We start from the raw sequence: 15,167 nt of genomic DNA, 5'->3' as shown, positions 1-15,167 counted from the left end.
GAACACAAACTCCCACACACACACAAAATAAGTTTTTTTAAAACACACACACACACACATTTTTTTACTACATGGAATGAAAAATGAAAATTGTCCATAAGTGTGCAAATTTTTGTATTGTAATCCACCCGGAAGGAGAAACTTTTGAAATGTTTTCTTCTTGCATTTGAGAAAATAGTATGTGAAGGTTTCCATCTTTATACTATACAGCTGGCCCTTTGTATCCACAGGGGTTCTGATCTGGAGGATAAGAAAAAATGTAGAACCTCAAACCTTCTTCTCCATGGCGTCACATTGCATGCACACCCACACTAGCACAGCCATGTACAAGTGCCATCATTGGGGAGAATGGGGCACGGTCATCTTTAGTAAGGATCCCCCACAAATCCTCCATGGGCAACTTTAATACTTTTGTTTTTTGTACTTCATTTCTCTTTGTCTTTTGAACTTTCATTCCAGAGTTTGGCTGGTCTGCACATGGGTGGGGGCTATGACCCATTTAGTTTTGCCACCAAAGGAGAGAAAGGAGAGCGGGTAAGTAGCCTCCTGCATCTGTTTGGTGAGCTGCAAAAAGACCTTCTCTTATTATAGGATGGTTATATTAACAAGCAAGCAAGGAAATACAGTCAGCCCTCCTTATTCACAGATTCTGCATCCATGGATTCCACCATCCATGGCTTGAAAATATTTCACCAAAAATAAATTCCAAAAAGCAAACTTTGATTTTGCAATTTTTCTAAAAGGGATACAATTTTACTGCACCATTATATTTAATAGGACCTGAGCATTCATGGATTTTGGTATCCATGGGGGAGTCCTGGGCTCAAACTGCATCGGATACTAAGGAGCCACTTTAAACATATCTATAAAGCCCTAAATGGCTTGGGCCCAGGGTACTTGGAGGACCGCCTCTCCCCATACAATCCGCCCCGCACTCTCAGGTCGGGCAGGAAACATCTTCTAAGAATTCCAGACACACGCTATTGTGTAACTCGGAGGGCATTCTCCATTTCAGCCCCTCAACTCTGGAACACCTCGCCCGACGAGCTCCGTACAGCCACCTCCCTCGATGCTTTTAAAAGGACTCTGAAGACCTTCCTTTTTCGCCAGGCTTTTCCCCCATGAGCTCTTTTGTGATCCTTCTCCCCTTCTAGCGATGTACATATGCATTTTCTCTTGTCAGCTATGTGTATTGGGGTTTTTATGATATTTTAACTGTTTTTATATTGTATATGTGGTGGGTTGGAGGGTTTTTTGTCATTTTATATTGTTTTTATATATCTTGTACATTGCTGTGATCATTGAGGAATAGTGGTATAGAAATAAAATTTATTATTATTATTATTATTATTATTATTATTATTATTATTATACCTTGATATATGAGTGACTCCCCAGTCTTATTGGTTAGTGCAAACTAGAGCAGATCTATTGAATGGTGGATTGATTCAGTGAGTCTACTCTTGTTGGAACTAGCAATAAGATTTAGGCCTGTGCCTTTCACAATGTGGGATGGAGGACCACAACTGAAGTTTCAGTTTTTGCATCTGCTCCCATAAGGTTTCCTAGAACCTGACCTTTTCTGTTTTCCTTGTTGTTTAGGGACTTCCGGGGAAAGATGGCATTCCCGGATTACCTGGCAGGCCTGGGCGAACAGGCTCTCCTGGCTCTCCTGGACTCATGGTAGTTATCCAGAGACTGAAAGCATGTTTTAAAAGTTTACCTTATCATGGACAGCTATGATAACATCTTCTTTTCTTTCCCTCTTCTTGTTGACAGGGCCTCCCTGGCATTCAAGGGGACCATGTAAGTTGGTGGCATGTCATCTACCCTCCCTCCCCAAATCCCCTTTCTCCTACCCTTAACAGTTTTAAAAAAAATGTTTTTGGTGGGGTTTTTGGGCTATATGGTCATGTTCTGGTAGAGTTTATTCATGATGTTTCACCCGCATCTGTATAAGAGAAGATGCCAGCCACAGATGTAGGTGAAATGTCAGGAATAAACTTTTCTAGAACATGGCCACATAGCCTGAAAAACCCACAAAAAACTATGGATGCCGGCCATGAAAGCCTTCGACTTCACATTGTTTTTAAAATGGGCTGCTCGCTCTGTTCCTTTGGTAGACCATAACAGATCTCCTCTTATAGTCTTGCAAGTAGTGAAGAGAGTACTGAAAAGCACATTGAAAAGCAGGATACAGTGAGGAGTCAAGCTCCGCATGCACTGAGATGGTCAACTGTTTATTCAGTATTTTTGTTAAAGCCCAACAGGTTTTGGCCTCCGTGAAAAGGTCCTTCTTCAGGGTCCTTCAGAAGAAATCAGTGGAGTTGTAAACACTCTCCAAAATACAGGACCATAGAAATACTCTCTGGTCCTGTATTTCTGAGTGTTTACAACTCCATTGATTTCTTTTCCAGCCCCCTCAATAAGGACTTTTCCACTGATGCTGAACTGCATTAGGCTTTTAAAAAACCCTGAATAAACAGTTGACCATCTCAGTGCCTGCGGAGCTTGACTCCTCACTGTTTCCCGAAAAACAAAAACCCAGCTTTGATTCTGTGGCTCCACAATTTTGTTGTTGGCATTTGTATTTGGTACAATGTTCTCCACAATGTTGCACTGACTATAGTGCAAGGTCAGAACTGGGGGCAAAATTCAACATCCTGAAAATTCAGTGCAACTTCCATATCCACTCATCCAGTAACTGCAATTTTACGTACTGGAAAAACAAGGTCTCTCTAGGCATCTGGAGCTCCTCCAGTGCAACTTTACGGTCAACTTCCACTGGAAATATAGCATTCACCATTATTTGTGATTTTTGCTCACCACTATAAATCTGTGAATGTGTTCTCTGTGGATGCAGGGGCTGTATTGTATCACTTTTCTGTTACTACAACTACTATTATTAATTTGTTCATGTGCGTGTGGTTGTTCTTGATGACGACGATGATGAGAAGGCACCCCTGGTTTCACAAAATTATTAAGAGTCACTACTGTTACTGCAGTTATGGAGATGGTGGTGATAATTATGATGCAAGTTTTTAGCCCTCCGGTCTGAGAAGCTAGGGATGTGATAGTTCGTTTTAAATTCTCCATTACTGATGGACACAAACATACTATTTTGTGCTTGTGTCAGTGAAGCCTCCGATTGGCTGAGCTAGTCTGTTTTATATTGTGCTTTTTCCAGTAACGTCTGTGACACTGCTTGGTAACAGTGGTACAGTGGCATGAAAATGACATGTGTTTTTGCAAAGAAATGCAAAATATACAAGCATCCATGATACCAAAGAATTTACTGTGGTAATATACCATCTACCCCTGGAACTGGTTCTAGAACGATGACAAAAAAAAAACAGCTAAAAGTTAACTCCAACAGTCTTGTCGGTCCATGCTGTCCTCCTCCCTATTCCAAATTTTTATTGTGTCCCCTTAACTTGTGTACCAAGGAAACTGGCAAGGCCAAAATATGGCTGCCTAGCTGTTTATGAGCATTTAGGAATACTAATGACAGTCTTTGGCAGCTGCACACTTCAGAATTAATGCAGTTTAACACCGCTTTAACTGTCATGGCTCCTATGGAATTCTGAGATTCATAGATTCTTGTGGTTTCATGTGGCACCAGAGCACTTTGACATAGAAGGCTAAATCTCACAAATCCCAGAATTGCATAGCATTGAGACATAGCAGCTAAAGCAGGGTTCTGCAATGCCAATGTGACCTTGTTTCAAGCAGTAATAGAGGAATGAAGGGACCCAATGGCTCTCCATGTGTTCTTGGACTCCATTTCCAACAGCCACAGCCAATGCTCAGAGATGATGGGAATTGCAGTCCAAGAACATCTGGAAGGGACCAACGGTCCCCCTCCAAACCTGACATAAATTGGTTCTTAGATCTGGCTTTTCTTTTCTTTCATACATGTGTTCCTGGTATTCTGCTCACCTGTTGCAATAGTGGGCTAAATATTCATACTTTTTTTGGCTTTTTAGGGGCCACCTGGATATCCAGGCCCACCAGGGCAAAAAGGAGACAGAGTGAGTTCAGCTATTGTTAACATACTTATGCAGCTATGTGAACACAATCTGATGAGTTTTTAACATCCTTTGACTCCTGTGGAAGGATACATAGCTTATGGGAGGGCCAGAACATGAAAACATTGTTTTGGGAGGTTACATCCCCAAGAATGCCCCCAAAGTCACTTTTTCAAGCTCTGAGGAAGATCCATAGCTCAAAGGTAGTACACATGTCCCAGTCTGGGGAAAAGATAGGGTATAAATGGATGGATGGATGGATGGATGGATGGATGTTGTCCATGCCAAGGGTCTCAGCTTCAGTCTCCCATAATGATAATAGGAAGCAGGGCTGGCAAAAGCTCTTTTTGAGGATAGTTTGAGCCCTCAATACTGGGCTCAATGGACCAATGGCCTGCTTCCTATCACCCTACTCCATTGGAGAACTTATCATAGAGGAGGAGAATGGCTCAGGCAAGAGGGCAAAAGGTGTGTCAGTATCCTCCTGGTGCAGATGTGGAACAGCAGGGTCAGAACCTTGGAAAAGTTTACAATGTTTTCTTGCATCACTGACTTCTTCTTTGAGGTGGAGGTCTGAGAACTACAAGTCTGGTTGGGGAATACTCCTCAGAGCCTTCTTGCTCCCTAGAAGAGTTAAGGATCCACTCCTTGGAGTCAGAGGATAAGTAGTACTTATTATTGAGTTTTAGTGACTAGGGTGTGAGATCCAGGCTTGGGAGGCCTTAATTGAGAAGAATGTGGAGCTCAGAGGAGGAATCAGAGCTGTCATGGCAGCTGCAGAACTCCTTCTCTGGAGGTTATGTGAGGTGGATGTCCATATCACTTGAAGATATGAGAAGATTCTTCACTTGCACAGTTAAGCTAATAACTTTAAACTCAATGTAGGAGACAATGGCTGGTATTTTGTTAATGATTTATGTGCACACTAGTCCTCCTTTGGAAGGGCTCGGAGGGCTATTCTCTTACCATGGCTGCTGAAGTGGAACAGTATTTTGCAATTTTGGGTTTGGGGTGTGTGTGTGGATTTTGGCATAGAAGTGGAAGGGCAATCTGTCAGATCAGCAGCTGATAATGACTGCGTTTTCTTTTCTGCAGGGGGAACCAGGCTATGTGTTAGGAGGCGTGGAAGTCATTCCAGGACAAAATGGACAACCTGGCCCACCGGTAACTGAAAGCAAATCATTGCTGCTCCCCATCTTGAATCATATGTTTTTCCCTCAATATATGTTGCTTAGCAGTGGTGGCTTGCGTGTGGTTGGACGGGTGGTGGTATCCAAGGCGCTGAACCTATTTTGGGGAAAGAGTGCAACACATTGGGTAGGGAATTTAGAGTCTGAACTAAATCCTGAAGCAGATCCACTGCCCCACTGACATGAATATATCACCCATGGTTTACTTCAGAATCAGAATCAAGTCCCCCCCACAACTCAGAATTCAACATTTGGAACAATGACAATTGGAACAATTGACACTAATGACATCTTTGGGGAAGGAGAAAGTTGAGCTGTGAATTTTTAAAAATTGAGATGAATAAATAAATACTCCCCTCTGCCTATCCTGACCAGCTTGCTAACTAGGAATGGACTGGTTACAAGAGGGAGCATAAAGCAAGGGAGGTTGAGTTAGTCTAATGTTTTTAATTGTACTGCTTTTTAATGTTGTGAAGCCACTCTGAGTCCCCGTTCTGGGGAAAAGAGTGGGTTACAAGTAAATGTAATAATAATAATAATAATAATAATAATAATAATACAGTAGTGGGCAATGGCATGGGGATAGAAGGTCAATTTCCCAATAGGCCACCTACTTACCCACCAAAGATGCCCAAGTATCTCTATTTTCTTCTGCAGTCCCTCTCAAAATGGTGACAGTGACATCATGTCGTTCCCTGATGCCATTTTGAGAGGGCCTGCATGGGAAAATGGAGGTATTTATGGGAATACAGAATTCTCAGAGCCGGAGTGGTGTAGTGGTTTGAGCATTGGACTAGACTCTGGAGAGCAGGGTTCGAATCCCCACTTGACCATGCGAACCCACTGGGTGACATTGGGTAAGTCATACTCTTTCAACCTCAGAGGATGGCAAAGGCAAACCACCTCTGAAAAAATAACTTGCCAGGAAATTCCAATGATACATTCATCTCAGAAATGACTTGCAGGCATATAACAACAGAACAGAAGTCTGAAGGGCTTCTACAGGGTGCGGTGGGGCATTTTTGTGCGTTTTTATGTGTTTTGGGGATGGGGGCCCAAAAGTTTTTTTTGGGGGGAAGTTGCCAAACATTTTTTCAAAGTTGACGTGGGGCATTCAAGGACTGGCATAGAGCTTTAGGGGCAATACAAGTTGGCTCCAGGGGCTCACAGCCACACTATGACCCCTCCCAGTCTAATATTTGGGCTGAATCATTTCAGGGCTACAAGGGACAGCCTGGAGTACCAGGAGTACCGGGTCCCCCAGGGCTGCCTGGATTACCTGGACCACAGGGACCACCTGGTTTATCAGTCAAGGTACGTATGGCATTGTAAGTCCAGTTTGGGTGCCTGGGTTCACTGAAATTCAGTATGGAAAATATCTGTAGCTTTGTAGAAAGGATTTGATGGCACAGTTCATAAAAGTTACTATTCTGTACTTTGGCTTTGGTTACATCCATGCTGCATAAATAATCCAGTTTGACACAACTTTAACTGCCATAGTTCAATGCTATGGAATTCTGAGATCTGTAGTTTTGTGAGACATTGAGCCTTCTCTGTCAGAGAGCTCTGGTGCCACTCCTGATGGATAGAATCATAGAATCATAGAGTTGGAAGAGACCGCAAGGGCCATCCAGTCCAACCCCCTGCCATGCAGGATATTGGCAGACTTGCTCAGACAAGACATATTAACCCATTCTTCCTACCTCTGAGTGATCTTAATCCAGTCATTGGTTATTCTGGTGATCTGTCTGGCCCATCACTCAAGCATGAGAAATGGCAGTGGACCTGGTCAGAAGTGAAGATCAAGCAAAGAGCTGGGCTAAAATGCTTTTATATCAGAAACCATCACTGAGTGGTTTTATAGTTGGTTCCTTTCCAGGAGCACCCATATGACCCTGAACCAAAGCATTTACTTCTTTCTGCTCCCAACTTGGGCTGAGAGACGGGAGACTCTTAGGCTGCCACATAAGATGGTGTCTCATAGGGTTCATCTGGGTTCATCATGGAGCCCTGGTGGCGCAGTACTTAAATGCTGGTACTGCAGCTTCAAGGTTGTGAGTTCGATCCTGCAGGGCTCCAAAGTTGGGTCAGCCTTCCATCCTTTCATAGGTCAGTAAAATGAGTACAAAGCTTGTTGGGAGCAATTGGCTAACACACTGTAAACTGCTTAGAAAGTGCTGAGTTCACTATTAAGCTGTATAGAAATGTAAATGCTAAAAACGCTATCACTATTGCATTTGTACTGTATAAGTAATGCAGTTTGACACCTCTTTAAATGTTCTAGCTCCGTCCTATGGAATTCTGGAATTTGTTGTTTTGCAAGAGGTTTAGCCTTCCTTGCAAAAGAGTGCTGGTGCCTCATAAAACTACAGATCCTAGGATTCTGTAGGATGGAGTAATGGAAGTTAAAGTAGTGTCAGACAGCATTATTTCTACAGTGTAGATGCAGCTAAGTCTGGACTCATTGCCATCTGTACACCTAGGCAGAGCTCAGAGGATAGACTTTTTGTGCACTACAATTCCCAGCACACCACCAACATGGCCACTTTACTCATCTTGGCATTTCATGCCTTGGAAGTGATCACTCAGGTTTGTGAAAGGTGTGTGTTCCCAGGCTTGAGGGACAGGAGATTCAAGGAATATAGTTTGTCTCTGTGTGTGTGTGTTTGTATTTATCTTCAAGTCACCCGTTGACTTATGGTGACTCTATGAATTTCATAAGCAGGAGATAGGCTTGTCGGTGGCGGAGGACCTCAAATGTTCAGCATTATGTAATATTATTCTTTTCCTTTGTTCTAGGGTGAACTAGGAGATCCTGGGATCAGAGTAAGTGCCCGGCTGTTTTACTCCCACCTTCATCCATAATATCACACTTACTCATCCTATACCTCTTTCAAGTCTGGTAAGCCTCTTAGTTCAGAAATCCTGGCTTCAGTAGTAAAACTGAGAAAACCTTTATGCAATAAGTAGAGATGTACACCAGAGACAGTTTGTGGCAGAACTAAATAGCAAGAAGAAGCAAAGCATAATTAAAGTACACAGAATTTCAAATCTTTAGTGGGCTACCTTCTCATTTGTAGAATGATAGAATCCTAGAATTGGAAGAGATCTCAAGGGCCATTCAGTCCAACCTGCTTCTGCCATGCAGGAACACAGAATCAAAACAGCCCCAACAGATGGCCATCCAGCCTCTGTTTAGAAACCTCCCAAGGAAGAGATGCCACTACACTCCAAGGGAGAGTGTTCCCCTGTTGCAGTTGGTTGTTTCTATCTCAGAGAGATGACAAATCCATTCCATGTTTTGGTCTGAAGGTCCTGAACCTATTTTGAAAGATAGGGTTCATCATGTTGGAAAACTCATTTTAAAACCTTAATAAAACATGGAGCAGAGTCGCCGCCTCACTGACATGGAAGGCAACCGCAGTCAAGGAGAGTAGATGACCCTTTGATTTGATTCACTGGGGCATGTTTTTTTCCAAAAAAGACCTCTTTTTGAAATGAATAATTTGTGTATGAGCAATACTAATCCAGGAAAAGATTAAAAGTCCCTTGACGTAAATGAGGTTCTGAAATAGCCCTTTGTGTTACACAGGGACCTCGAGGAAAGAATGGGCTCAAGGGAGAGAAAGGAGAACCTGGAGAGACGGTGAGTGTGCTCTTGGTCTTCAAGGGGAAGTAAATGTAGAAATCATGAGGGGAAACAATTCTGGAAAAATAATACGATGGTTCCTTGGTTGGGTTTGGTTCCAGGACCCTCAGTGGATACCAGAATCCATAGGTGCTCAAGTCTCATTATACACAATGGGGAAGTAAAATGGTGTCCCCTATATAAAATGGCAAAATCAAGGTTTGGTTTTTGGTTTTGTTTAATTTTTGTTTGTGGAATGTTTTCATGCCATGGATGGTTGAATTCTTGGATGCAGAATATGTGGGTATGGAAGGCTGCCAGTTAGTACTTAGGCCACTAAACCAAGACTTGGCCCCTAAAATACTTAGTTACTTTTAGATTGTAGGAAGGGGCAGGGACGTAGCCAGGATTTTAGGAAGGGGGGGTCCAGACTAAGTGCCACCATTATAATGGGGCTTGAGTGCGGCAGTGCAGCAGCACACACCATTCATTTTTCTAATAGAAGGAGGGGGCCGGACCCCAAGATCCCCCCCCCCTTGGCTACGTCCCTGGAAGGGGAATGAGGGCAGGAATCTGACTGGGATGTAATTCTTCACCAAGTTTCTTCTCAAAGGTAATTTTGGCAATTTTACTCCTACTGTGATTAAATTCTTCAAAACCAACACTATTTTTGAAGCCTATTCACAATTTGGGACTTACTTTGTGCAAAATTGGCATATGGTTGTGTGGCACAGAAAATAACATGTTCTGTATGAAAAATAATATTTCAATGCAGAAATTTTAATCCCTGCACAGAAAATGCTGTTTCCTTTGCAAAAAAAATGCTATTATCTATGCAAATCAGCCATGTGTGAATTTTACACAGAATAACCCCCCCAATTACTGCATTTTCTGTAGAGAAAACAGTATCTATTGCATGAGAAATAATATTCCAACACATGTTTTTGTGTTGAAGTATTCTTTTCCATGCAGAAAATGCTATTTCCTTTGTAGAAAATACTGATTTCTGAGCAAATCAGCATATATTTGCATAGAAAAAGTTCTGCACTGCGAAGATTTTCACGGGGCCAGGATTCTTCTTTTCAGGGTTCCTCAACACTCAGAAAACATGTTTTTCAACCATTCTTTTGGAAAAATTTTTGAATATTCTTTCCATCCCTAAAATATGGTGCCTTTTATACTACACAATTCATAGCACTGTGATTCCACTTTAACTGCTATGGTGGCCTCCTGTGGCATCCTGATCTTCCATGTATTTGGCTATTTTCCAAGATGTCCCATCTTAGAGTCCAGCCAGGGGCAAAGTATCAAGCAAAGTCCATTGGAGATGAGATAGAAGCCATCCCAGTCATGTAGAGGAGCTTCCCAGCCAGGCATACACAGTTCTCAGAGTCCAGGCAGTCCAGGTCAGTAGGGTACAGCTATAAATCCAAGGCATCCATCCAAGTAAGTGTTGAGTAATGTGGTCAGCTTATGATGCAAGGTACAAGGTTCTTCAGAAACATGAACCAGGAATCAAGAATTGCTGGTTGTCAGAATGGTTGGTTGTCAGCAACAACCTCCTGAGCTGTTGCTGATTAATCAGTGTTTGATGATGATGATGATGATGATGATCCTGCCCTTTTCCCAAAACTGGGAGTCAGAGTGGCTTACGAGATCAAAAACAGTACAATTAAAAACATAGAAGAGTGTTACATTAAAACAGAATTAAATGATTACAATGATTACAATATTAAGTGCATATAAAAGAATAAAATATAGTTAAAAAGATAACATTGTTTAAAATACATAATAAGCACGGCTGGTGGGGACATGAGAGAGGGCCTTTTCTGCAGCTGCCCCTAGACTCTGGAATTCTCTTTCCAAGGAGGCTATAATGGCCCCCTCTTTGCAGTACTTCCACCACCAAGCTCGTTCTTTAAAAACCTTCTGTTTTAAATGTCTGCCTAAATAGGAAGGTCTTAGCCCGCCAGTGGAAGTACTGCAAAGAGGGGGCCCTTATGGCCTCCCTGGAAAGGGAATTCCAGAGTCTAGGGGCAGCTGCAGAAAAGGCCCTCTCTCATGTCCCCACCAGCTGTGCTTATGATGGTGGTGGGACGGAGAGAAGGGCCTCTCCTCAGGACCCCAGAGCCCAAACTGGCTCATACAGGGAGATATGAAATGTTCTAAGTGTTGCAGACTCTCCTTTTCTTATCTGTGTTCAGCTGCGGTAGCTACTGCCAAGTTCATGTAGCTGCTAGGGAATGTCATTGTCTCTTTCAATCACTGGCATGTCCCCTTGTCCTCCTGTTTCCCTGTCTGTGTCACAGTCTGAACCTGAAGGCATGACCCCCTGCACTTCTACTTCACTCTCTTTGTCATAGTCTTAACCTGGGTCTTGGGAATGAGACATAACACAAGGTCTCCTGGGAGGCTAACACAGCCCCTTAGTCTCTGATAACCACCTATCCCCTGCTCTAGTGGATGTTTCGTGCCATATGAGAAGAGATTATATCTCATCTCATTTATTTCCACACTTGTCATGCCATGCCAATATAGGACCCCAGGAAACATTCCCAAAGAAAGACTTTCTTCCTCTTTTACAGGGGAAAGCTGGCTTACCTGGGCCAATAGGACTGGATGGCACTCCAGGAGCTTCTGGATCAAAGGGGGAAAAGGTACTGTTTCTTAAGTGGCCAATAGGATTTCTTGTTGTGTGCCTTCAAATGTGTTCTAACTGCCATGTATTCCTGGCACTGTGTATAATGTTTCTCTGCTTATGTTTCAGGGTGAAATAGGGGTTGGTGTGCCAGGTCTACCTGGCTTAAAAGGAGCAGAAGGAAACAAGGTAGGTTTCATCTTTGCAATGAGGTTTGCTCATCATGTGAAAATAGATGGAATGTATGCACACTATGTAATTCTAGCAGTTCAGACACATTTTAACTGCCATGCTTCCATGCTATCAAATCCTAGGATTTGTAGTTTGGGGAAGCTACTTAGATTCTCAATTAGAAGCTCTTAAGCATTTCAAAATTCACAAATCCAAAGCAGTCCTTGGAATAGTGCAAGGCTGTTGTTTTGAAATGACCGTGCTGAATGCTTTCATCTCTTTTCTTTGCAGGGGGTGACAGGACCTCCTGGATCTCAAGGGCAGAAGGTGAGTTTCAAAATGAATTATGCATCTCAGACCTGAGTGGATGTGGCTGGGATCATAAAACTTAAAGTTCTTCCCATCCTTGTAATCCAGAGTGAGCAACTGTCACAGATTAAGAAGCCACATTGGTTCCCGCTTGGACCTTTTTACCAACAATGTTTATCAGCAGGAGCTGATCTGCCAATTGACTTACAGGTTGCCTCCTGTTGAATAAAGGATTCTCTTGGACCTAAAGTGTCTCATAATGGGGGGAAATGTGGTGACATTGCCCTCCACCTCTACGTTGACTGAACTTCTTCCATACCTTTTGTAATGGGGACTCTTGGCTTAACTACATACTTAAGACACAGTTGTTCTTGGAACACAAGTTGAACCCACATGATTGGATAAGTTATCCACCCCAGAGTTTGGAAAAGTAACTTTTCAGGTCTAAAACTCTCAGAATCCCTCAGCCAATATGGCCAGTGTCAATCATGACATGATATGAAGACAAGACATATCAGTGGATCTTAGCTTTTTGTCCTCCAGATGTTTTGGACTTCGGTTCCCTCAGAATCCTTGATCCTCATGTTGGCTGGAGCTTCTGGGAGCTGCAGTGTAAAATGTCTGGATGATCAACAGTTGAGAACTACTGCTCTTTACTGTGAATAACTTCTGCCAGTGTTTATACCAATTAGGATAGGTAGGGGCATATATGTACAGTTGGCCCTCCATATCCATGGGTTCTTTGTCCATGGATTCAAAAAAGCAAACCTTGATTTTGGGATTTTACACAAGGAACACCATTTTACTCTGCCATTATATTTAATGGGACTTGAGTATCCACAGATTTTGGTATCCACAGGGGGCCCTGGAGGCAAACTCCAATGGATACCAAGAGCCCATTTTATGTGGCTGTGTGTATGTGAATGTGTATGTGTATGTGTGAGAGAGAGAAAGAGAGAGAGAGAGGGCTAGTTTACATGTAAGTGTATTATGTGAATTGCTGTGGATTTTTGCACATTCGCACTGAGAGTTAAATGTCTCACCTTCCTGCACAAATTAATATCTATTCACATCTTTTCACCCTCCCTCTGTTGAAAATACTCAGCCATCTGAATTTGTGTGAAGCAGTTAGATTGCCACACATGCGATAATGTGCATTTTCTCTCTCTTTAGGGTGAACGAGGAATGCCAGGGCCTGAAGGACCAACCGGCTTGAGGGTAGGCAAATGAGCAAAAGTGTGAGTGTACCTTGAAAAAGGGAAAGAGAAAGAAACATTTTAGATGTAAGCAGTAGTGACTTGTAGCTTCCACGTGTGTCGTTTGCAAACATTCAGTTCTTCCAGAGCCTTGTCCCTATATTTCAGCTGATGAATTTCCAAGTTGTGCATAACGTTGCTTTAATTCAGCAGTGACTGGATGGTGTCAATGTCAAGGGGATGGCGCATCCTTCCTGGGATTTTTCTCTGAACTAATAAGAACTCTCTAAAGTGATAATCTCTAGTCACCCCAATTTAGTAACCAATAGTTCATTTACAGCCTGGAATATAACCTAGAACAGATTCACCAATGCACTGACATTATTGCTGCCCAATGCCACTGCTTTCATTTTCAATATTTGTTAAGTGAGTTGTGATATCCAGTCTTCTGTAAAATGTGAAACTCGGATATTTGCAAACTAAGTCTGTTCAATTGGAATTATTTGCTATGAATAATTATGCTTTATTTTTGTTTTTCAAATTTAGGGCAAAAAGGGTCAAGATGGTGTCAAAGGAGAAAAGGTGACGTGTCTTTTTATTAGATTTTCATCCTTCCTCTCTCCCAGCAAACAAAGTGTTTAGAAATATCCTCTTTGCCCCATCCTACTTTGTTAATGCTCACAACAACCCTGTGAAATAGGCTGGGCTGAAAAGTTCCAAGAAAACTCATGGCTGAGAGATCAGAGTCCTAATCTCCCGCACAAATCACTATATGGCTCTCTCTCTAACTCTTCCTGAAACGGATAGAAATAAGTAATAATGCATTATAGTCTACTACTATCATCTGATCTTAATTTTAAAAGCATTACAGGATGACAGGATGAGATTTAGAGGAAGGAAGCATGAAAACTGGAGGAAGGAACATCAGCAATTTCAGATATGCAGATGACACCATACTGCTAGCAGAAAATAGCAAAGCCTTGGAACCAATACTGAAAAAAGTCAAAGAAGAAAGTGCAGTTTACAGTTGAACATTAAGAAAACAAAAAATGATGACCACAGATGACTTATGTAACGTTAAAACAGAAGATGAAGTCAATGAAATAGTTCAAGGTTTTCCGTACATTGGCTCGGAATGGAGACTGCCATCAAGAAATGATGATGATGATGATGATGATGATGATGATGATGATGATGATAATTTGTTTTATTTATATACCGCTTACCGCAAGTAAGCTAATTTGCCCCCCACAGTCTGGGTACTCATTTTAGCTCCCTCCTTGGAAGGATGCAAGCCTGAGTCGAGCTTGGGTCCTTTTGCTGGTCTTGAACTCGCAACCTTGTGGTTTTGAGTGAATGGCTGCAGTACAGGCATTGAACCACTGCACAGCTCTGAAGGAACTAGACAAGATCCTGAAGTGTATAGATATTATACTGAATACTGAAGTTAGGATTGTCCATGCCATTGTATTTCCCATTTCTATGTATGGGTGTAAGAGCTGAAGGAAGCAGATAGAAAGAAGATCAACTGATTTGAGATATGGTGCTGGAGAAGTGTTCTGTGGATTCAGCAGCCCATTTGTTCCCAGGCTGGAAACTGAATTTCATGTCAGCTGGGAAACCCATTGAAGAGACTAATAGACCAGCAGGAATTTTGCACAATTTTCTCCTGATACTCAGTATGCTATACTACAGTTGATGATTTATTCTACAGAGAAAAGCTTCTGTTTGTGTGTGTTTGGGGTGTTTTTTGCACAAATGCTTTTTTTGTACAGAAAAATGGATTTCCTGTGCAGGAAATGCTGTTTTCTGCAGAAGAAATATTTTTTTCTGCAGAAAAAAGCATTATGTCCACAAACAAACAAACAAACAAACAAAACAAAAAGACCAGCCATGTGTTTTTCTATTCAGACTAATTTCTCAACTGCAACAGTTGAGGTTGTTTGAATATGGGCAGAATGCTGCCAAGCAATACAGTGGTACCTCGGGATACGAAATACCCAGGTT

At 42.2% G+C, this 15,167-nt stretch overlaps 1 protein-coding gene across 1 annotated transcript in view; it reads left to right on the top strand.

The window, feature by feature from the left end:
- Positions 1–15,167, top strand: part of LOC121930871 (collagen alpha-1(VII) chain-like) — a 178,021-nt gene that overhangs the window by 54,183 nt on the left and 108,671 nt on the right. Inside the window, exons 25-37 of the mRNA XM_042467818.1 lie at positions 460–534; positions 1,603–1,683; positions 1,780–1,806; positions 3,987–4,031; positions 5,124–5,192; positions 6,437–6,532; positions 8,018–8,044; positions 8,811–8,864; positions 11,432–11,503; positions 11,614–11,673; positions 11,947–11,982; positions 13,138–13,182; positions 13,707–13,742. Coding sequence (XP_042323752.1) covers positions 460–534; positions 1,603–1,683; positions 1,780–1,806; positions 3,987–4,031; positions 5,124–5,192; positions 6,437–6,532; positions 8,018–8,044; positions 8,811–8,864; positions 11,432–11,503; positions 11,614–11,673; positions 11,947–11,982; positions 13,138–13,182; positions 13,707–13,742 — 723 coding nt within the window. The remainder of the gene's footprint in view (positions 1–459; positions 535–1,602; positions 1,684–1,779; positions 1,807–3,986; positions 4,032–5,123; positions 5,193–6,436; positions 6,533–8,017; positions 8,045–8,810; positions 8,865–11,431; positions 11,504–11,613; positions 11,674–11,946; positions 11,983–13,137; positions 13,183–13,706; positions 13,743–15,167) is intronic.

Source organism: Sceloporus undulatus, chromosome 5 (assembly GCF_019175285.1).
Source record: "Sceloporus undulatus isolate JIND9_A2432 ecotype Alabama chromosome 5, SceUnd_v1.1, whole genome shotgun sequence".
Lineage (NCBI taxonomy): Eukaryota > Metazoa > Chordata > Lepidosauria > Squamata > Phrynosomatidae > Sceloporus > Sceloporus undulatus.
This window is presented reverse-complemented; position numbering and strand designations above follow the sequence as displayed.